General features: G+C 38.2%; 1 protein-coding gene across 1 annotated transcript in view; it reads right to left on the reverse strand.

The window, feature by feature from the left end:
• Positions 1-19,937: 19,937 nt before the first annotated feature.
• The window catches only part of Asxl3 (ASXL transcriptional regulator 3), a 140,375-nt gene continuing 135,152 nt past the window's right edge, over positions 19,938-25,160 (reverse strand). The window contains 2 exon segments of the mRNA XM_015482250.2: positions 19,938-22,061; positions 22,063-25,128. Of these exon segments, the coding sequence (XP_015337736.2) occupies positions 21,408-22,061; positions 22,063-25,128 (3,720 nt within the window). The 3' untranslated portion in view covers positions 19,938-21,407.

Raw genomic sequence — 25,160 nt, forward strand, 5'->3', positions numbered from 1 at the left:
GATGGTGAAAACATCAGTGGTTGACATTGGGTTGGAGGGAGAAAGAAAGGTTGGATAAGTAAGCACAGGATGTATTTCAGACAGCAAAATTATTCTGTATGTACTCTAATGTTAGATACCTGACATTATGCATTTGTCAAAACCCATATAACTTTATAATACTGACATTAATGTTAGCAAATAAAAATTCCCAATAATTTAGGAGATTGGGAGATTAAAGGATGGAATGCAGAGTGCATCAAGAGCATCAAACTGTATATAAATATGTTAAATAACCCTATGTTGGGAGTTGGGTGGGAAATGTGCTGATTTAAATAACCTGGCATGAGTGAAGTTTGCTAGACTAAAGAGAATGCCACATAAGTAGTGTACTCCAACTGATGAATTTATTTCCCCTGTGATAGGAGTTACACTTCTGATATTGCTGTATGTGTAGACTGGAACCCATGGATTAAATAAGTGGATGTCACATGGTAGAAGCCAGATTTCTTACTATAGAATTAAGTTAGAATGTAGAAATAAGCCATGGGAAGAGAGTAGGTTGATCCACAAAGCAGTGGATTACAGTAGAACTACCAATATAAATTCATGGTTACATTAACATAGATACAGATGCTTACATATAGAAATATTCATATATAGCTGCTCATACATTAGTTATTGTACCCACATATACTTCCTTGCTCTCTTAGCAAAAGGATTAGATGCATTGATAACCCAGTGGCTACAAGCACATCTAGTGCCCAGAACTTTACCTCTGATACCACTCACCAATAAAAGGAATCAGGGATTCTTGGGGAAGTGACTGATTCTAGGACCGGGACAGGAATTATACCAAGTGAGCTTCATTTTGTATTGCCAGAAAGTAAGGAAGTGCTTAAACCAAACAAAGCACACACACAAAAAAACAAAACAGACCCCCCCCCCCAACATACACACACACTACCAACAAGCGAAACCAAACCAAATTAAAAACCTACAATGATACAAATATTCTACATGATCACAGGGATTAATTGAAGGAAATCCCAATAGCCAAAGCTGGAATAATTTGACCAGTAAAGTAAAGTAGTATTGGATTATAATTTTAAATATAAATATGCATGATAAATCCATAGTGATACAAATAATTGAATAAATAAATAAATGCAGAAGAAGAAAAAACATCTCCCTTGGAATAATTTAGATATATACTCTGCCTCCAAGAAGGGTGTAGTAATTTGAATAATGACTCCCCCAAAGTTATGAGTTTCCAGAATGTGTTGACGTGACCTTATTTGTGAAACAGAATCTTTGCAGATATAATGATACTAAGGATCTTAAGATGAGATCAGACTGGATTATCCAGGGGTGCCCTAAATCCAATAACCAATGTTCTTCTAAGGATAAAGAAACGAAAAGAGGGCATGACAGGCCATGTATGTAATGCCAGCGACTCAGGGGGCTGAGGCAGGATGATCACAAATTCAAGGCCAGTCTCAGCAACTTAGTGAGGCCCTCAGCAGCTTATTGAGAATCTGTCTCAAAACTTAAAAAAAAAATGGACTGGGGATTGAGGTCAGAGGTAAAGTGACCCTGGTTTCAGTCCCCAGTACCAAAAGAAAAAGACACAGAAGGAGGGAAGGCCCTTTGCAGAAGACCACAGAATCTACAGCTGTGCTGTCACAGTGAAGAATGCTTAGAGCCACCAGGAGCTGGAAGACATGCAAAAAAGGGATCTCCCATAAAGGAGACCATGACCCTTGATTTTATACTTCTGTTCTCCAGAACAGTGAAAGAATAAATATTTGTTATTCCAAGACCCTTAGATTTTGGAAGTTTGTTATAGCGGCACTGCGAAACTAATAGAAGAGGGGGAGTACAAATCCCCACTCTTGGAGTAAGCAACGTGCAGAGATTTAACCTTTTTGAAGAGCATAGGATGGATATGGGGAAAATAAAGAAACGTTTTTTGTAGCGAAAACTTATAAACACTGCTTTAATCAGGAGAACACGTCAACACAAATCGCATTGAACCATGGTGATGTGACAAAAATGGTGACTTCTTCCAGGCTTCTTCCCTCTCTTCTTCCTCCACAAACTCCACATGCTCAGTCTAAACATGAAAAAGTCACCAGACCAATTCCAACAGAGGGGTGTGCTAGAAAATACCTTAATAGGGTTCTTCAAAACTGTACTAGTCAGGGGTGGGGCTGTGGTTCAGTGGTAGAGTGCTTTCCTCGCACGTGTGAGGTACTGGGTTCAATCCTCAGCACCACATAAACATCATTAAAAATATTGTGTCCATCTACAACTAAAAAATAAAAATTAAAAAAAAAACTGTAATAGTCATCAAAATCTAGAAGAGTCTGGGAAACTGTTCCAGCCAACAGGAGCCTAAGAAGACATGTCAACTATAGGTAATATCCCCCCAAGGGAATCCTGGAAAGAACAAGACATCAGGTAAAACTGAATGAATCTGAATATAGGAGGGACTTTAGTCAATAATAATGCATCTAAATTAGCTAATTAATGATAACGAATATGTTACACCAATATAAGATATCAATAATAGGCAAAACTGAGTACAGAGAGCTCTTTGTACTATTCCTTCAAGTTTTCTTAAATCTGAATCCACATAAAATATGAGGGTTATTATAAAACAAGAGGTGGTGTTACTTTAAAAATAACTTTAAATTACTAGATCAGATTGAGGTTACCAGATTTGACTACATTTAACTTTTGAATTCCCCTCATGCTAGGTGTCTTCAGCTAGAAGTTAAAAGTGATGCATTTTCTTTGCCCTCCTCAGTACAGCATGTGTAACTATCCAAGGGAATTAAGAAATAGAAACCACAGGCTCTGAGTGGTAGAGCTCTGACAAGGATCCCAGATCTCAGATTTTTAAAGTCGGATTTACCTATAAAAGCCACCTTAGGAAGTTAACCAAAAACATTATGAACTCTTTTTTTTTTTTAATGAACTCTTTTTCAAACAAGCTATGCTATGCTTATAGCAGATCCACTTGAGCAAGTGAAATAGCAAATTTAAGACAGTGTTATCAGGGACCCTATTACCTGGGAATGGGATGGGGAGATCCAGTTATGGATGGACACAGAACACACAAAATATATGATGAAAAAGAAAATGAGTCGAATTAATTTCGGTAATGGTTCAAAGATCCATCCACAGGAATGAAATGAGAGCAAACTCAATTATTCATATAAAAGAAATGTTTATTGCTGTGTCTTTTATGAGCTTTGTCTGGAGTCTTTTGATCGATGTGGCTCCAAAGCTCAAAGGCCTCACCTGTAATCCAATTTGCTATGGTTTGTCACTGTTTCAGAATCCAGAGGATATGAAGACTGATTAGTTCACTTTCCAACAGCCCATGTTTAACACCGCAGCAGTTAATTACTCACTGTCTGAAGTACCCTCTTTTTGAACAGTTAACTAACTCTAAGGGCTTATTCTCAAATCATGAGTAGGAAAATTAGAGAAGAAAACTTGAGATTGTTAAATTACATATTGGTAAAAATATCATGGAGGAAAGTTGCCCAAAAAAATCCTGTTTAGTGATCAGCTGTGAAAATTCAAAAGTTATCTAAAAGATCTTCAGAGTATAACAGTATTAACTGGATGAAGCACAACAAAATTAGCTCCAGATTAATTGGCAGCATATGACTCCTCGTGTATGTAAACAAATATGCTAAGATATTTAGAATAACACACACTTGTTCAATGATGAAATTTTTCTTTCAAGAAATATAAACTCCTGGTTTATTTAAGAAGAAATAAATAATTGCCCAACTCCAGTTGATTCAGAATAAGGGCTAATAACAAGATGGAAAAAAAAAAGAAAGCTGAAAGTCTTCACTTTTAACCAGCAGGGCACATTTTCTTTTCAAGTGAAATGCTCTTGAGTAAAAAGGCTAATAGGAAATAATTATTAAGTACATTAAAATTCATAAAGTGGATTTTAATTTGTCCAAAACTTCTTTTTATCCCCCCACTCAACGTAGAGAACAGTCAAATAAATTAAAAAGGTAAAATGGAAGAGGCAGAAGCTCTAGAGCTGACAAATTTAAAAGGATAAATGTGTTTCGCTAGTGTACAAACTGTGAGCTGAGCTAATTTTATGTGTTTACAAAGTCCCAAACCATATCAGTTCCACAAACCATATAAATCTTTTCCTCAATGCAAGGTCATCTGTCCCAAGGTATTCATAGGATGGCTTTTTCACTGTCCACTTTTCTCTAGCAATAATTAAATTCTCCCAGGCATTATTAGAGCTACATTACCTCTGTAGTAGGAGCAGATGATAATCACATACTCTGAATCTCCAGATCCTGTATATTAGAATTACCTGAGCTACCTATAATACACGTAAATTCTTGGGTCCTGTTCCTGATATGCCAATTCTGATGGCAGAGACCCAGAATCTACATTTTCAACAAGTAACCAAGTTGACTCTTGGCATGCTAATACTTGGGAAACTTTGCTCCAGACTAATACAATTGATTATCATATAAGATAATTACTGAATGGGCACTAAAACTGAAAGTAAGGCTTAATGATTTAACACCTGAATTTACTTATTTATAAGGTAAAATAAAATGTGTCTAAGAATATCACAATATAAATTAAAAATAGCAGCACTGATCTGTTTCAAGTGGATTTCAGTAGTGTTTGAACAGTTTGAAAATTGTTCCTTCCTTCCTGACTTCCTTCTCTCTGCTTCTCTCTTTCTGAAGAAGTGAAACAATCACTAATGGTTCTTACTTTGAGATTAAAAATACATATATAAGCCCCAAATCTGCATTGTCAAGCTGATTACTGTGCTTTTATTCTTATCCCAAGTCATTCTTCAAACTTAATAACGATAATTCTATAGAGAAAGATAAAGAGGTGTTGAGGTGAGTGGAGAAGATGATTGAATACAGGTGATTGGCAAATACTTATAAAGACATAGAAACAAATAATTTAATTAGTGTTAAGATATTTCCTGTCTTGTTTACACAATGTTGACAGTTTCATCAGTAATACAAATTTGTGTCAACTGTTACCATTCTGAAACTACAAAAACAAATTTTGACTGATTTTAAAACGGTTGAGAAACATGTTAGGTATACAAGTCAATTTATATATCCTTTAAAAAAAATTTTTTTAGCTGTTGATTGACCTTTATTTATTTATTTATTTATATGTGGTGCTGAGAATTGAACCCAGTGCCTCACACATGCTAGGCAAGCACTCTACCACTGAGCCACAACCCCAGCCCACTTCACAAATTCTTCACTTAATACAATATAAATCACTAATTTCTCCAAATTGGTCAATAGAGGGCAGTTAAAAGTACACTTCTTTTAGGTGCAAAGGGAGCTGATTTTCCCAGGAGAGAGAAATGAAAGACAGATCTCCATTTGCCTATATTGTCACATCCTTCCAAAGTCAAAATCTAATACAAACAAGTCAAAGCAAATAAGTGACATAAAGCCAAGACCTAGCAACCCAAAATTAAAATTTTCAAAAAATCAAGTCCAAACAAAAGAACAATTAAAAATGAAAGCCTATGAAACCCAAGTCTTTGCTCTACCCTCTGAGTTCTCCAAATCCCACTCCCATCCTTTATAATTAATAACTTATAATGCATTCGTCATGAGTATGATTTTCACACTCACTGAAAGATTTCCCAGCCTTTCCTATTCACAGCAACTTTTATAGGTCGCTGTGGCTCAATCAGAATTTGAAATTTAACATTATTCCATACAAGTGCCTTTTTATTCATTTTCCCCCAGCTCATAAATTACTTTCCGACATTGCCCTTTCAAAAGCTCCTTTTAGTATTGGCTTTAACTTTGTGAGTTGCCTTTTTAATCAAAAGATATCTCCATTTTACATTTGTTCACCTGGTCGATCCTTGGCTCCAAATGGCCTTGCTCTGTATTGAGGAATCTCAATCTCTGCCCTTTCTTACAGTTATGTCCCCCTTAGGAAAAGTGAACATTTTACAGCCCCAAAGACTATGCCAGGTTGTTTTTCTCTCCTATCCAAAGAAAAGCAAGAAGAAGCCATTAGCCCTGTGATCCTGATATTTTCCTTCTAATTAGAGCTTTGTAGACTTTTAAAAATTATATTTATTATTGGGTACACTCACTGGTAACAATTCACAAAACAGATGTACCGTTTCCCCTTTTATCAGACCTTTATCACTCAATTCTCTGTTCATATCTCACAACTTTTGTAAACCTACCCAAACTATGATTTACTTATTTGATCTTTATGCTTCTTACTTTGATTTGTTTCCCAAAGTTTCTTTGCACTAGGATTGCATTGCAACTTTTTTCTGATTTTTTTCCCCTGATGTTTTCCCCATGCTTTTACATGTTTTCATTTAAATCATCCTCTGGCGACCTTCCTCAGCTCTTAGCAGAAACTGCCTATCCTTTTTGTCCAGCTCTGCCCAGAGCTGCATCTGGCTTCCCTCTCTTGCTGGCCCCGAGAGATGTCCAAGAGTAACTTGGCTTTGTTCTCAGCTTTTCTCTTTTCTGAGAATTAAGGGCAACTGAATTCGATTCAGCAAGTGGCTTTTGTTGCCAGTTGCTGCCGGGTGTCCCTGTCCTTTGCATAGAACTCATGAAACATTGATCTAAGAAGGATCCCTTTCTAATGAGAAAAAGATTCTAGATTCTGTAGAATCAGCAGGGTGTGTTGTTAGTTTCCTCATGCCACCCTGAACATCTTAGGGCTGTTCTGTTGAAAGATTTTTCTCTGACTTGATGTGCTTTGGTGGGTCCTTCTTAGAACTACAAAATCATTGTTTCTTCAAGGCAGTCTGATTCTGTCTACTAATGTGTTCTTCAGGAGCAACTTTACTAGTTAATTAGCAAAATGAACAGTATATGTAAAATAGATTGAACAGCCACTGGGTGGCAGCAGAAATTTGATAAATACACTGCATGAATATAATTTCCTATTGTTTTACTCTACTTCATTGTTTAGCTTACTATAAGACAACCAAATGTCTCTTTTGCCACAAAATATCTTTTGGTGGATAATATTCATTCAATTTATCTCCATAATGTAAACCAACCTATTCAATGAGAAAGTAAACGTTTAATATGATAATCGTTTACCGCTTAATATTCTACGAACATAATATACATTTTAAGAATTACTCAGGATGACTTTGTATGTCAGCATAGGCTGGCTTCCTAGTTATTAAAAATCACCGTTACTTTTAATAGCTTTGTAAATCGGCTCACAGATGTTATACAGATTCAAAGGAGAAATGTTGAAAAATTCAGAAAAGAAAATAAAATTAGTCAAAGTCTCCAAATGTAAATTTAAACTTTAATGGTCACTTGCTATTTTAGTTATTTTCATTTTCAAAGTGTAGTCATTTTTTTTCAATAAATAATGAGGTCATTGTTTTACATAATGTTCTAGAATTTCTGTTTTTTTTTCTTTTAATATAGTACAAATTATATTACCTCATCATTAAATACTCTTTCACAATATTGTTTAGTGGTTGTACAATATCCCCTAGGTAAATTTATATAACTAGTCCTGTTTTGTAAAATCTTGCCAATTTTTCTAACATTAACTCATTGACAACTGTTAATTTGGAGAGTAGGTAACTGGAATTTCAGTCATTCAATATTAGTGGTTAATTAAGGTCCAGAGCAATGCATTTGCCACTTTCTGATGAGAACTTTTTGATTAGAATCACTAAGGATTGGTCCTACCTCAGAACCTTAGGAGCAAATCCCTGAATTCTGTTTCTTAACAACCCAGCTGAGCTATTTCAATGCACATTGAAGTGCATTGAAGACAATTTGACACTTAAGGCAATGTAACCTGCCTTAATTGACTTAAATCCTCCAACTGTCTGAACTCATCTATAAAGATGGAATTATGGTAACATGGCAAGATTGTTATGAGGGAGACATCTAAGCTGCTTAGCATGATGTTTGTTGTATGTTATGCAATATAATATGCAATAAATTATTTTTGTATTGAAAAAGAGATATTCTTCCCCACATATTCTAAAACTTGAATTTTAATGAGGATAATATCACCTTGTTAGTTCTCAGAGATGGATTTAAACCTAGAAAGGTTCTAGAGGAAGTGATACACAGGTTTTCAATATCTTACTTGGTGGATAAATATCCACTTTTTATTAGAAACAATGACATAGGCAATGGAAAGATAATTGATTTTAATTATTTACACTTTCTTCTTAAGTTGGAACTTTGGAAAGAGTTATTCCCATTAGTTACGCAAAACCTTTGTTAAACGGAAGGCCTGGAAAGTTCATTATTTTACCTTGCAGAAGATCCTCTTCTGAGTATGAGAGAGAATTTTTATACAAATGACCTACCATAGCATACTGTGACCCAAGGTCTTAGGTTTGCTTTGACTTCTGCCAGAAGGCCTCTCCATTACATGCTCCAGTTCCTTCACACCTTCTTGTCTTTGCTACTCAGAAGTTACCTTCTGCAGAAGAAATACAATCGATCAACAAACATGAAAAAACCGTCATCATCTCTAGCAATTGGAGAAATGCAAATCAAAACTACCCTAAGATTTCATCTCACTCCAGTCAGAATGGCAATTATCAAGAATACAGGCAACAGAGGAAGAGCATGAGGAAAAGATTAACATTAAACAGAGACGAGTGGGGGGAGAGAAAGGGAGAGAGAAGGGAAATCGTATGGAAATGGTAGGAGACCCTCAATGGTACACAAATTACATATAAGAGGTTGTGAGGGGAAAGGGGGGGGCAAGAGAGAGAATTGAACAACAGCAGATGAGGTAGAGAGGGAAGATGGGAGGGGAGGGGAGGGGGGATAGTAGGGGATAGGAAAGGTAGCAGAATACAACAGTCACTAATATGCCATTTTGTAAAAATGTGAATGTGTAACCGATGTGATTCTGCAATTTGTATTTGGGGTAAAAATGGGAGTTCATAACCCACTTGAGTCAAATGTATGAAAGATGATATGTCATGAGCTTTGTAATGTTTTGAACAACCAATAAAATAAAAGAATACAGGCAACAATTAGTGTTGGTTAGGATGTGGGGAAAAAGGTACACTCAGACATTGCTGGTGGTACTGCAAATTTGTGCAACCACTATGGAAAGCAGTATGGCAATACCTCAGAAAACTCGAAATGGAATCACCATTTGACCCAGCTATCCCACTCCTTGGTTTATACTTAAAAGACTTAAAATCAGCATACTACAGTGATGCAACCACATCAATGTTTATAGTAGCTCAATTCACAATAGCTAAACTATGGACCACCCTAGATGCCCTTCAACAGATGAATGAATAAATAAAATGTGGTACATATATACAATGGAATATTACTGAGCCTTAAAAAAGAGTGAAATTATGGCATTTGCAGGTAAATGGATGGAACTAGAGACTATTATGCTAAGTGAAATAAACCAATCCCCAAAAAACAAAAGCAGAATATTTTCTCTGATAAGCAAATGCTGATCCATAGTCGGTCAGGGGGATACAGAAGAATGAAGGAATTTTAGTTTGTGTAGAGGGGAGTGAGGAAAGGGGTAGCCTGTGGAGTTGGGGAGGATGGTAGAATAAGACAGACGTTATTATCCTAGTGTGATTGCACTACTGAAGTGACTCTGCTCTATATACAGCCAGAGGAACCAGAAGTTGTGCTCCATTTGTGTACAATGTCTCAAAATGCTTTCTACTGTCATGTATAATTAATTAGAGCAAACATAAATAAATGAATGGTAAAATAATTTTCTATGGTTGTATAACTAATAAATATTAGATCATCCCTGCCTCCCCCCGCCCCCGCCCAAGAAATGAAGTTCCCTTCTGCTTTAGTCTGCTGGAGGTACCACAATGGAATAGCATGGACAAGATAGGGGAAACAATAGAAATTTACTTTCTCACAGTTCAGAGACTGCAAGTCAAGATCAAGGTTCCAGGAATGGTTTCTGATGAGGCCTTTCTTCCTGTCTTATGGATGGTGGCCTTCTCACTATGTCCTCATATGGCCTCGTCTCTGTGCTCATGCAAAAAGGGAGAGATATGTGTCTCTCCCTTAGACACTAGTGCTTTTGGATTAGGGCCCCACGCCTCTGATTTTATTTAGCCTTGATTATCTCTTTTTAGGTCCTGTTTTCAAATAATGTCACATTGGGGGTTAGGGCTTCAACATAGGAATTGGGGGAGCACAATTGTGTCCATACCACTTTCTCAGTGGGGCCTTCCCTGAGAAGCATATAATAATCCATAACACTCACCACCTCCACACTGATATTTCCTGTGCCCTTGCTATTCCTTTGTAGCAATATCACTTAAATAGGATACTATCTGTGTTACATACATCTCCCTGTCACCTGCTTCCCTTCTCTAGAATAAAAAGTCATGGATTTTTGAGTTTTCATTACAGTACTCATGGCATCTTTAACAGCCTGGCACAGAGGAAGCCACAGTGTACACCTTTATTGTGTGCACTAATGTACTAGCCTACATTATGCCTGATGGAAGATGTTAGAGACACCAACATAGATGAGTTACCACACCTGCTCTTCAATAGCTTTCAGCCCATTGACAAATAAGGACTCACCGAAAATCAAGGATAGCTCTCTGTGGGGGCTGGGGTTGTGGCTCACCTAGCCTGCGTGAGGCCCTGAGTTCGATCCTCAGCATCACATAAAAATAAAATGAAGATTTTATGTCCACCCATAACTAAAAATTTAAAAAAAAGAAAGCTCTCTGTAACTATAAAATATATCCCAGGAAATGATGTAAAAGAAATAGAAGAAGAATCTGTATTGTTCACAATCCAGGGAGATATTTGCTTCCTATGAAGAAACTAACCTCATCAGATTTGCATAAATCTATTTGCCAAACTATGGGACAGGAAATCAGATTTCCCATTATTAAAGTTATCATTCACTCCTGGCAATATTTTAATGAATCAACCTCAAACCATAAAAACAGGTTAAATCTCTGTGTTGATACGCACTTTAAATATCCATCCTTGCAAGCATAAACAGAAATATACCTGTGACGATCCTTTTAATAATCAATCATGTAAGAGTTGCCAATTACCACGTCCTGTTTTTCTTTCCTGATCTCTTAGTTTGATATGCATTAAAAAATTTACTTACTGGCTCTTGGCCAAAGAGCTTTCCAAATGAAGAAGCATCAAATTTTATTGAACTGGCAAAGGTTTCTTTCTTTACTTTTTCTTTCTTTTTTTTTTTTTTCTTGTTTTTTATTTTTAACCTCCTCTCAATTTGAATGAAAAATTTTAAAAAACCCATTTTCTTTTAGCTAGTAGGTAATATTCATTTTCTTGCTTAGGCTCTAGTGACAAAAGAGTATTAATGCACGTTGCTACCTATTACTACAATAGTGAACAGAAAATGAAATGAGCAGATGCTGATTTACCTTCTTGGTGAATCATGCATGGCACAAAACCACAATCCTGAAGCAAGCAGACCATCTGTGCTGTTTTTTTCCAGATGAGCCAAATTTGATGATAAACCATTCTCCCTACACAGGAGTTTTTCTTTCTTTTTCCTATTTTAAATGAGAAAAGTATAGTTCCTCCAATAGAAGATGCAAAAAAGATTTTTTTATTTTTTCCTTATTCTATATTGCTACTTCTACATTGAACCTGGATAAAGTAGTTTGGAAATTAAATTAGAATTTCAAAGGAGACATCTTTTTAAAACTTTCATCCTTCAATTATCTGCCCCCCTCCCTTCCCCATCCATCCAAGCTGTTCTGGGAAATTGTTATGTCCTGGAAAGACACATTTGAATGGCATTTTCTGAGAAATCCCTTCATCTTATGAAGATGTGTCATGGTATGATGCTGGTTTTACAACCCATTAAAAAAATATTTGATAGCTTCATTTTTCTTGAAGAATCAAGTCATCAGTAAAATTTGGTATTACATATAATAGAGCACTTAGCATAGAGGTGATGATCAAAAAAAAAAAAAGGTTTGTTCATTGAGTATCAGATGGATTTTGGCTCATTGAATGCTTCATGGAAAGTGCCTTCATCCTTAAAATCCCCTTACAAGTACTGAGGGTCAGGGAGTAAACTGTCCTTGTAGTCACTGAGATGACACATTCTCCTAAAGTAGAAAGAAACTTAAAGTATATATTGCTGGAGATGGGAAAATGTAATTTCTCACTGAATGTAATCTCCAAAATAAATTTCCTCGTTTCACAATATCTTCAAATATGCACTTGTCAAAATGCTGAAAATATTAGGTTTCCAGATGGCTCTAAGAGAAATATTTATACGTAAGATGGTTTTGTCTTTTGGGGGAAGTTGGTGACTCACTTGGTGAGCGGGAGTGTGAATAACCCAGAGCCACATTCTCAGAGCCTTGCTTGACATACAGCACCAGACAGGCCACCCTGTTCTAGAGACCAGGCTTCTCTGTGTAGGAACAGCCACCACTTGTTCCCAGTTCCCAATGCAGAATTAAGGGAGCAGTAGGATTAACTCATACAGGGAAGACTTCCTTGGAAAAGTATTGATACAGATCATGTTTGTTTCTGGCACTGTATTTTCAGTATTATCTGGTGGTTATATTCCCACCCCCAATGACCGAAATGCTTCCCATTCCCATCTGCGATCATCAGCAGGATGGGAAGCTTTTATTTCTCAAAAGAACTGGACAAGACATTAGTAAGTTCCCTGACTTCTATCCAAACTCGTAACTTGCAAGTGCAAGACTAGCTCTTGGTATTCTGATTTAACTCTATTGAATAATATGAATAGTCAGAAGTGACATTTGCTCCTTTAAGAAGTGTTAACATCCCACATTGTTATTTGTTTTGGGGCATTGCAAACCTTTTGAGGTAGTCTCTGTCATATTTTTTTGATTCTTAATATAGGAATATGTATTACATTGATTTTAAAAAGTATTAAAAAGTGCATGACCACCAAGGACATCAGGAACCACAAACATCACTTTAGTCTGTTAATTTTTGCAAAATCAATCATTATTACTTGGCAGTACTAGGGATCTTGTCAAGGCCTTCCACATTCTAGGCAAGCAGCACTCAACCACTGAGCTATACTCCCAGCCCCAAGCAGAATCGACTGTTAACAACATCTAAATATATTTCTAAATTCATGAAAGAAGGGCTTGGTGACAGAGTTCTGAACTATGTAAAGTATCTAACACCTTGAAGAGATCATTGTCTTTATTAATAAGCCCTGATCCAAGGAACTCACAGGGAATAATCTGCTCCCCATTCCCTGAGGCTGTCTTTAGACCACATCAGATATGGGACCCAATGCTCCTCTTGAGCCATTTTCTACTGGTAGCAACCCTAAATGGCTTCAAACACTTGGTTGCTTCCTTTTCTGCTGTACCTTGCACATGTCGTGGCTATACTTTTGTCACACTAAAATTATTTTATCTTTTGCACTAGTCTATATGTTTCTTCAAGGTTTGGGACATGCTCATTTTTATCACAATCCCTAGCATCTACCAGAATCTGTGTAGCAGCAATTATGTTTTATTCCAAGAGATGGGCTATGGCCTCTGCAAAAACCTTTATAGCCCAGATCTTAGCTGAGTGTTCTTTAAGCTCTGTAAAGCCTCATTTTCCTTGTTTATTACACATATATAGTAACAGTCCTACCTTACAGGGTTTTTATAAGAATAAATATAATTAAAATTCATAAAATACTTTGAAGCCCTTGGAATACAGTATTTCATTAATGTTATCAATAATAATTTTTAAAATAAAAACTGTCCACCTTTCTGGAATAACCCAGGGCAGTTGGAATATTTGGTGTGAATAGTTAAAACCTTAAAAGCTTATTCATATGAAGAGAATCTAAAAAAAAATTCCATAGAATTACAGTCTTGGCAATTATTTATTATTGAGAAAAATCACAAGTATAAAACTGGGATTATAAAGAGTGAGATCCTTGATTTCTCTTTTGCCAAGCAAAGATTGGGAACAGAAAATTTTTACTACCGAATCATTCCATTATCAAAACATGGAAAGGAAGAGGAGGGGAGGGAATGACTGCTACTAATGTCACAGTTATCTTTCTGATGGCTTAAAGTTGTAGTGCATATTCTGAACCTGCTTTAGCAAGGATATTAGCATTAGGTAAGTGAACATTAGAGGTAATAAATAAATCATTCAGAGTCCTACTCTGAATGTAGTTAATTTTTTAAAATTGTTAAGTGTTTCTTTTGAAGATACCAATTTCTCATAGCTTTGTTTTCTTTCTTCATCTTTGATGTAAAGATTTTACCAAAACACATATAGTGTTAAAAAACAACCAAAAAAATCTGTGTTGAATCCACAGATTAAAGAAGGGATGTAAAATATATTTGTAGCTTCCACTTAGAAGCTATCACAGGGAACTGTCCCCACTCATACTTCAAGGTTTTTAATTTCTCACTTTGAGGTTTAAACTGACTGACCAGGGAAGTATATATCACAGAAAAATTTTAAAAATATTAATACATAAGTGGAAACATAAATGTTGCAACTTCTATGTGGGAGAGAATACCCAAGTGAAGCTCCTGTGTTTCCTAGTCACTGAAGCCAACCACATTTTCCTAGAACTGAAAGATGGTATCACATTTCCAGAACTTGATACTGAAAGCCAAACAAATCAAGGAAAACAGAACCTCAGTCTTGAACTCCTCTGAATTCCCTGTTTTCTCATCATTAAAGAAGGATTCTGAATGCAGTGTTTTCCTGAAATAAACCATAATTTGAAACTAGAGATAAGTGCTTGAATCAAAGATGAAATTTATTTTTCCATTTATAAGCTTATGATAAAAGTAATACTTTGTGATAAGCCATGGAAGTTGAGAAGGACTTTATACAACCTTCAAATGTCCTTGACCTTCTAAAGCAGTCCATGTGAGAAGCACCCACTGATCTAGTTGGAAAATACCAAAAGGAGAAACGCCAGGACTTTTCATTGTGTTTGCTTAAAATAAACAAATATGTGTGTAGGGGTGTGGATATATGTATATACACACATATATATATACACACAAATATGAGAATGTAAATGGCATTTTTTGCTTAAGAAAAATACCTTAGAAACAAACTTTCCCGTAAATGCAGTGAGTGTACCAAGTATAAATCCTAACCACTGATAAACGCAGACTCAGGCAGCCTCTTCATTCACAGATTGCTAGTCAGCCAGTGTGCTCTGATCTGATGTTCACAAATCATCACTGTGGATACGTCTAGCATTTGTTAGAATTGGTTAAGGCCTTACAGTTTTGCTAAATATTTTTAATATCAGCTTTACTTAGAGTGAGGTGTCACCATATTATTTAATACAGCTGCAAAACAAAGTTGATTTTTGAAATAAAATGGTAAAATATTCAGTCATTGTTTTGTAAATCAGGCAATATTTATCCAAGTAGTGAGAGTGTATGGTAATTAGTTACATTAGCAACTTGGATAAGAGTTTCTGCAGGGAAGAGGACAGTGTCGTACTTACGTTAGACTTCCAGATTAGCTCTAACATTTGATTCTTCCAACTTTTAATTTCTGCATGTCAGGGTGAATAATTGTATGTGGTCTGCCCTTGTAATATTAACTCTGGGGGATCTAGGACTAAAGACCCCAAATATTTTTATGGGCTGGGAACTAATTCCTAGGATTTCTTTTCGTCTTATGCAGAAAAAAATCCCCAAACTATTTTATCAACTTCTCTCCTGGTTAGGTTCCTTCTAAATGACATAATTATCTTTGAGTACAATGAAGCATGTATGTGAAAACTGAGAAATTACCAGATAAAGTCGCTTGCTCGTAGATAAGGGCTATGATAGAAACAAGTGAACACTTTAAATCCTAAGGCAGAGTTTTGTTCAAATTAGGCCTCATTGATGTATTAAAAATAATGGAATTTAATAAAATAAAGACTATATAATTATACTCATGAGAATACATGAATTAAAGTACATAACAGCATTTAGATCATTTTTAATAAATATCAGCTTAAAGAGTGCTGGAGTGTTTGATTTCATCTGATGGATTCTGGACTAGAAGAATAATGTGATGCAAAGAAAAAAAATCTACAATTCTAAATAGAATTACAAAAGTATTTTGTAAATAGGTTAATAGGGGAAAAGTGGCACAAAGAAAGAAATGCCATCATTTAATGAAACCTGGGAATATCCATCCTCTGCCTTCCTTGGGTAAGCTGGACTTTCACTATTACAAGTCATTTCAGTTGTGGAAAGAGGAAGGAGCCTGCTTTGTTCTCCCCCCACCACCTCCCCCTTCCAAAAGTAAACATCCTCTTTCGCCATCTGGTGGCTAAAGACAACATTTTCCTTGTAGATGAAAACAGTGGAACTCAGATTTCTAACAGCCAATTATGTTTAATGTCTTCTGATTCAGCTTACTGAAAAGATATGCAGATGTCTTTAACCTATGTAAATAGAACTAAGGCAATTTTGTTCTAATGGTTCACAGAATTTTATTCAAATAACTCTAGCAATAATATTTAATGTAGGATAAAAAAATTAACCAGAACAATTCTTTTAAAAGATCATTTTATGTACTACTCATTTTGAAAGATGAAATTAAATCCAGAAGTAACAATTTGTTTGACCTGAATGCTTTTTGGCATAAAAACTTACATCTTTATGAAAACAAGAAGGTCCAAATATAGTTTTAAATGGTGAGCATAGCAAATACCATTAATTTCAGAGGTTTCAGTGTTAGTTTTTACTGTATTAACAACAGTTATAACCACACATTGTCAATTTACTATACTGAAAATAAGTGCAGATAATTTAACAGGATACAGTTTTCCCTCTATTTCTTAATCAAATGTTCAATGGATCATAAGTACATTTTGCATATGTACATCAACTACCTCATTTCATTAAAAAATTAAAACTGACAGTATTTCATGTTTAATTTCTTTATTTTCTCCAGAATATTTTAATATTGAAACCCAAATTTTTACTCCGAGAAAGGGAAAAACAGAGAAATATGAAGAGACAAACATTTCCTTTCATTTAACTTATGGTATTGTGAGCAGTCACTTTTGTAGGCAACACTTTTTTTCTTTGTAGAAAAGAAGAAATAAAAAAACAAACAGCACCATTAAAGAATGCATGATCCCTGATTTCTAAACAAAACACTGTCTAAAAATTTTTTAAATGCTTGTTGCACTCAGTCACATTTAGTCAGGTATCAAAGCAAGCATAACAGTTTTAAATTGTAGCAGTCTTACTGAATCAACTGCTCCCCCTTCTGAGGATTTTACACACCTTTCTGAGTTTTTCCTGTGGGAATAATATATTCTTTGGTAGAGGACTGAAGGAGGGTTTTACTTTTCTGTATGCTGATATAAAATGTCTATGTATGTTCAGGGCCTTCGCCCCCAATCTGTTTGTCATGCATGTTATGTTTGGGTTGATTTCACATTTTGCTGTTACACTGTAGGAGTAATTCCGCCTTTCAAAAAAGGCATTAAATGGCTAATGTCAAACAGATGTAAACATTCAGAATACTGACCAAAAAAAAAAAAAAAAAAATTCACACAAACACACATTAAAAAAAAAAACTGTACTGAAAATAAGAATTAGATTAAGTTTTCATGAAGCAGTGGGGAAAATACAGCAGTACAAGAAAATTATGGCAACCAAGTAAAGCACTTTCCTTGGAACATTCATGAACAGTACAAATACAACAGAGTTTTTCTACAGTCTAAATTATTCTGCAACTATCAAATATAGTACAAAGCGAAATAGTATGTGCTATAAAAAAAGCAGCTCCTTTAAATTATAGTAAAAATGCTTTTTGTTCGCTTTACAGTGACAAAGCATGAGGACTGAAGACAACAGAAGTTTTCTATTCAGTGATGTTTTGGCTACATAGGCCCCTGACAGTCTGACGAGTTCCTGTTCTAGGACTCTTCACATTGTTCTCTGGGAACACAGATGGACAGTGAGTCTGAGCTCTGCGTGTTCGGCGGGGGTCATTCCCCCAGGCAGCTAGTGCAGTGCTGGGCCTCCACACCACAGAGACGATGCACCCTAAGATTGGCTTCAGCTTCTAAAAACTGGGACTTCATACCACGGAGAAGCTGGGAAACCAGAGGCCACAGCAACTTCCTCTTTTGAAAATTGTGCGAGTGTTTGTGAAGGAAATGGGGCTGCAACAACATGTATTTTTACTCTTGACTGCACTATAAAGCACCACGGGCACCAGCTTGTTTTTCTGTTTATATTGAACTGAGTAAGAATATCCAAGGTCCGGAAGTCAACTATGCCTTCTACAGCTCATCCCAGAAGCACACACCACCACAGTCTTTATAGCAACCCAGGCTCAACCTTACAGGTTTGTTTTCAAGTTTTTTTTTTTTTCTTCAAACTAGACCTTAGCAGGGAAATATTATATATAACTATGGTGCTCAGTTCACCAAGATTTCTGCCATTTTTCACTTTGGGGAAGGAAAAAATATTATCATTTTGAAAATGAATTTGCATCAGAACGCTCTTATTAACATGCCCATTAACGACCTAAATGTCTTTATATAACTCAGGCATATGCATATCATATAGGAGGGGGATGAGGGAATAGCAGTTTTCGTCCTTCCCCTGCTCCAAAAGTGCTACTTAGGGAAATACATCCTTTGTGATTAAAAAAAAAAAATGTTTCATGTGCAAGTTTATTCCTGATAGAGAGATAATAGTGTTCAATAATCAGGATAATGCACACACTGAAATTTGCACATTATACCACAATAACCATGTAGTAAGTAACATACTCTATTTGCACATAGGCAGACACATGTAGAAATCAAGAAACTAAGAACCTACTCACCTAATTCAAATATACTGGCTTTTGTACATATATATTAAATGGACACCTATGAAACATCTGACCCACATTTTACTTCTCAATTTCTTTTTTTTTTTTTAGCCCAAAGGTTTTCATTTTCTCAGTGATATAAACCATATGCAAAAAGTAGGAATTTGGATTGGGTCAAAAAAGAGAGTAAGGGCACAAAAAGTTATGCTCTTTGGACCTGGGTGAGAGAAATCATGCACTATCAACAATTGATTCTCCAAACGTATGATGTGAAAACTCCAAACATACAGAAGGACACTTTTCTTTATTCCCAGTAAGCAACTTGCAGGCAGTCTTCAACACTGATGGAACTGACAATGAGCCCAGTATCACATCGGCCTCAACCGTACCTCACATAGAGTGCAAAGGTTTTGTAGACTGGAGTTTCTTTCAATGTGTGTCAGTTACTGATGCGGTAGTTTTCAATTTGCTGGTGTAGACAGTATCTGACACTGGTATAGCAGCGACTGAATTTGGAAGAAGTTGGCATACAAGTGTCTATATTATGAGTGCCCCACCGTGAGGCTAAGAACATGATCTTTGAAATTAAGACGAAATCAGAGCCAAGCAGACCATAAAGACATCATCCAAAAGGACACCATCCAAATGTAACCTGGAGTGAAGTGAACTACGGATCTACTGGCACTTATGCTGCATTCCTTGGGAAGGGCTGGTTAAGTGCATTGCTAACTTTCTCATTCATTTTGTCAATTTTAATATGAATAATAGAAGTGACAGTACTGAAGCATCTAATCGTGGCCACAGGGCAGGACTTCCTTTGCTGTTCTTAAATATCTTTCACTATCAGGAATTTTTTAATAAACATAATGTCTCCTATTACCTAAAAAAAATTTGGCAACATCACAATAAATATGGAGGGAAAAATATCATAGTTGCTCATAAAATAATTACAGGTATATTTTGCTTCAGGAATGTAACTTCTGTACATTCCAGTTAACTTATAAGACATGTTCTCAGGGAATGTCAAAAAGTTTACATTGATTAGAGTGATCCCATGTGAAAACATCTGTCATTCTTACCCTGGATAAAGATGATTTTCCCCGTTTTTTTTTAAAAAAAAATTCTACAGCCACAATCAATCAATGGATTAATGGTGTTCCACATTTTGTGCTCTGGAATCTGAAGTTAAATGGGCGTGGCTTTTGCTTTCTTTCATCTTCCCACATGTGCATGTGCTTTTGAACTTGCTTTTGGGAACAGAGCCTCCTGAACTACAGCTGTTCTCCAGCAGGATGGCGGCCAGCGTCTACGGAATGTAGCTCAAGTATTTGACACTCAGACTTAACTGGATAAGCACTGAAGATAATTATAAGATGCAGTATCCCTTTTTTGAAAGCAGTTTATGGTCCCAGATATGGGGAGGGGGCGAAGCAAAACATAAAATACCTAAAAATGTATTTTTTTTAAAATAAGGGTTATTTCAGAGTCAAATACAATTAGACTGAATCATGAGAAAATAAAATGGTTCAGAAAAATGTCACACGTCAACCTTCTAAAGTCCCTTTGAACATCAATGACACCTGTAAAAAGAGATGGCCAACTTCCATTGGGGTAGAGACGAGAATACATTGTGTCATTAATACAGGGCTACGATTATTTTCCCTCAATTTTTAATATCTACTCATTTAATTAGAGTGAAAGTTATTATTAATATGTATATAATCAAACCACTTATACATGCACATACAGTATTTTATTTGCTTTTAATTTTAGGATATTTTTTTCATACTTGGTGTTAAAAGTCATACACGAAGCTCCAAACTTTTCTGGACCTGTGACTCTATGTTGGCCAACCGATCTTATATTATCAGGTGTCCAAGGGCTAGATCCAGTTTACTGGGTATGAGGCCCATGCTGCAATTTCAGACACAGGACACATTTCACTAAAATCTGTGTACAAAATTCACGGCAGATACTTATTTTCTGCCATTGTCTCTGAGAGAGTAAAAGAAGGGAGAAAAGAGAACAGAGACAGTGAATTTCATTAATGGCATGCTTTCTTTAATGTATCTTTCATGATATGAATAAATACAAGGAATCACACATTTAAATCAGATTCCCCATTCCAAAAATGACTTCATCATGGTGGTAACGGCAAGTACAGAAATACCTGCTGTAATAGCTAATTGACAGAAAAATACATGTCCACCTTATTTTTTACCATTCTTTTTCTACATCTGCATTTCTGGTGACGAAGCAATAAAAACTGTCCTTTTCCTATCTGTACCTGGGCTCCAAGGGGGTGAAGGAGGAATGGGGCAGTAACCTGTATATGCACAGAGAGAAACTTCTGAAGCTGGGAATGGCAATTAAATATGCTCAACATGCTGTTGAGCCAGTCAGTTGGTATGCATCCTCCTCATTATAAAAAAAATGCAAGAAAATAATAATCCTATGAAAAAAAGATTATCTGTTACAAAGTAAAATAAATTAGCATGTAAGTCAGTCACTACATTATTCAATTTGCGGTTGCTGTTTGGCTTTTCCGTGTCAAAAAGGGATACTGCATCGTTCACTCAGCTCTTATCGTACAACCAAGCAAGCTACACAGAGTTTTGAAGGACCTATGCAGTCATCATGGCAGAAGGCCCCACAGCCTTTGCACACAATCATGGCTTTCAGCCGGCAAGAGCATTTCAGTTCCAATTCGTCCGCGTTGCTGCTGTCGGCAAAGTTCTGAACAGGCATCTGAGCGTTCTGACCAGGCAGGCCCGTGGCAGGACTAGAGCCACTTCCCAAAATCCCAATGGACTTTTCAATTGCAGACGCTGCCCTTTTGAAGCTCGTGCTACCAAAGTGTATTGTTGGATAATTTCCACAGAGCTGCTGTTGTTGCTGCACCTGCATTTTCTGAGCAGCTAATTGGGGAAAAGGCTTCTGTGGCTCAGAAAGCAAATAGGAAGAGAAATCTGCATTTTTTAGCGCAAATGCTTTTAACTGTTCTTTCATTTCATTCTGGTCATAGGAAACTTGTTTCATGCCCAGTTCACAGCTGCTGCTTAAACCTTCCTCAAAAGAAAGAGGTTCCGATTTTATATTGCTACATATGCCCGTGGACTGTGGCCAACTAAGTCTCTTAGTGGTTTCCATGGTAACTGGCGGTTGCTTTTGATCAGATGGGACTTCTGCATTAGGGAGAGGTGGAGGTAGTGGAGGTGGTGGTGGGGGAGGCGGGGGGCAAGGCCAAGGGTGGAGGGGGCGGGGGTGGAGGAGGTGGGGGCAGTGGAGGATGCACTAGTGCTTTGTTTGGCATTGTGTGTGTAGCCCCTCCCACGTCATCACCTTCCTTTATGGGCATATTGGGGGACAACATGTTGGCTAGCCTTAGCTGGTGGGGTGCTGAAGGAAGACTAACCTCTCCTAATCCCTTTTGTTCAAGATGCCTATTGAAGGCAAATGCATTACAGCCCACGGCGGGCTTGGAAGAGGCCTGTAAGAGAGCTGCAGTGGGAATGGGGCCCCTGGCAGCCATGGGCATTTGGTAAAACTGCTGTCTGTGTGAGGTACCAGCATCAGGGTGGAAACCGCCATTTTTGTCAACATGAAATAGGTTCTGCTGGAAGCTACATGCGGGGAGCAGCCGCTTTTGCTGTTTGACCTCGGGGCTGTGAACGATTCTGTTCTGCATGGAGTGTTTGTTCAGCCATTCTTGCTTAAATGGCTGACTGTGTCCTAGCTGACTCATGCCTGAATTTATGACACACGGCACCCCTTTAACATCTGGATCCACCAACAACTTCCCTGGTTCACATTTAACTTGAGTGTGTTCCCCTACAGTCCTGGCTACTCTCTTTTTGGGATGGTTTTCTCGCTTCCTCATTTGTAGTGGTGCAAGAGTCCCTGCCAAGTAGCCCTTACCATCTGGGTTTGGAGAGCTGGAAGGCATTTCAACGATGTTCCTCTCTGGTGGTGTTTTACCCACTGAGGTAGTTTGAAGGGGCAAAGGAAGCCTGTTGATTTCGAGCTTGGCACCCAGTCTGGGCTGTGGCAACACTTTCTCCAAAGGCAGGTTGCCCTGCAGTAGCTGTGTCACCAGTGGGTTGTTAGCCTCCACGGATGACAGACGACAGCTTGAGCTTCCTGCACTCGGAACTCTTTTCAGGGTGTCTGGAACCAGGGAAATGGCCTCTTCCCTGGCACTGGACGAAGGAGCATCCAGGTTCTGTGCTTGTGGTATGGTGGCGGCTACCTCTACCGGTGGCGGAGGCAGCCCAGGGCCAGGGAAGTCTTCGGTGTCCATTCTAAAGCCCTTGTCCACTTCGTGAGGTTCAGATTTCACAGGAAGAGCGACGTTTGCTATGAGATTCCTGGGGTGCAGCTCTGACACGTGCGAGTAGCTGGCATGTTCAGTTTTGATGGCCTTCGGGCAGCTCTGCTCTGCATATTCCTTCTGTTTACCTGAAACAGAGTGACTGACCAGAGGCTGTCCTGTGCCCCTCATGGCATCCTCATTCCAGCAGATCCGGTTTCCTGGGTTATACTGATTGCTACAGGTTGTGTCTGCTTCACTTTTGTAAGTAGTTGGGTTCCGGGTCTGCTCAGCAAAGCTATGACTAGGAGCAGCCACCTCGTTTAATTTGTCTGGAACAACAAGGGGCAGTTCTCGGAGACTGGTGCAGGGGGCCTGCAGGGTTTTACAGTCTTGTTTGACTGCAGAGGCAGCAATGAAACTCGAACTGTGGTCTATACTTTCACTTGCCACTGGCTCAGGCCTGCTAATTACAGAGACCTGAGGACACGCCATGGGCTGGATGGATACCTCTGTCCTCACAGACCTGCTCTGGAGGTCCAAGCTGGTTTCTGCACTCTCAATGGAGACAGTCAGTGACAAACTGGAGGTCAGCGTGGTGCTGTGGTCAACGATGACTTTACAGGGAATGGATCTGTTTATGGTTGCTGGTGCAAAGCCCCCGGGTGGCTGCTGAGGTTTCCCAGAATTGTCTGCCCTGTTTCGAGGCGCTGAATTTTTGTCCAAGCTTTCAGCACTTAACTTCGGAGGACTATCGTAAGAGTTTATAGTGAGCATGTTTCCCGTAAACATTGCGACAGGCGGACGTGCAACCAGAGCGTCGGTGACCGCCACTGAGTCACTGCAGCTGAGGGCTGCTCTCACAGTGGTACCCATGGATACGGTGGCCTGTTCTTCACTCCCAGGCATGGCTATCTTCTCAGAAGGAAATCTGCTGTTAATTCCCGTGGAGGGAATCAAGACAGAGCTAGTGGAGAGATGGTTTGGCAAATTATTTCCAATGGAGGGAGTTGGCACAGAGGTGTACTGACTGGAGATTAAGTTAGTGGCACTGCTGCTTGGTATGAGCAGTGGCTTATCGTCCATGGAGCTGGATATACCGGCGCCCTCTGTAGTGGCCGGAATAGGAGTGCTTTCAATACATTTTGGTATAATGGCTATGCATGGAGTGTCAGTTCCCTGGATGGTTTTTAACATGCTTATATTACAAGCAGAAATGGTAGTGGTTGCACTGTCGACGGACATCAGCACAGAGGATTTGTCAACAGAACTCACAAAGGGGTGTTCTTTAATTGCTCCCGACATAGCAGCGCTGCAGACAGACACGGGGACAGGATTTTTATTGAGAAGCATGGGCATACTGCTATTTTCAGAAGAGGTAGATGAAACAATTTTCTCGGATAAATGTGACACAGGTATGTTTTCATCAGAACTATGTACAGATAAGTCAGTGGCAGTTTCCGGAAGTTGAGTGGGGTTAAGAGACTGCTGTAAAACAGTGCTGCTCTCCCGGAGGTGAGCGGACTTGTTGCTAGGAGACCTGCAATTTGGATTGACAATAATGACCCCGGTGGAACCTTCCATTTTTGTTTCAGGGGTAGAAGAGACTTCTAAGTTTGGAAGCCCTTCCTTGGAGCTGAGCGAAGGCAACCGGGTCTCTTTAGAAGTCTGGAAGAGGTGGGCTCGGGCTTGATGTTTTGCAAAGAGCTTAGCCTTGGTCTGCTCTTTGATGTGTGCCAGGGTTCTTGCCTTTCCACCCTCTCCTGGGCTCCCCATAGCGCCAGAGACGATGCTCGCTGCAGCGGCCACTGCAGCAGCTGCAGCAGCCTCACGTTGGGCCCGAGCTTGTTGGGCACGGGCCTTGATGTCTGCAAGGGTCCTGGCTCCGGTGTTCCTCCCTCCACTGACGGAGGTGCTAGTGGATGCTCTGGACTCTGGTTTGGAGACTGGCTGACTCTTGATAATAAAGGGTGGTCCGATTTTGGAAAGCTGGATCTGTGAGGAAAGAACAGAAAGAAAAAGCACTT

Source organism: Marmota marmota, unplaced genomic scaffold, assembly GCF_001458135.2.
Source record: "Marmota marmota marmota unplaced genomic scaffold, marMar, whole genome shotgun sequence".
Lineage (NCBI taxonomy): Eukaryota > Metazoa > Chordata > Mammalia > Rodentia > Sciuridae > Marmota > Marmota marmota.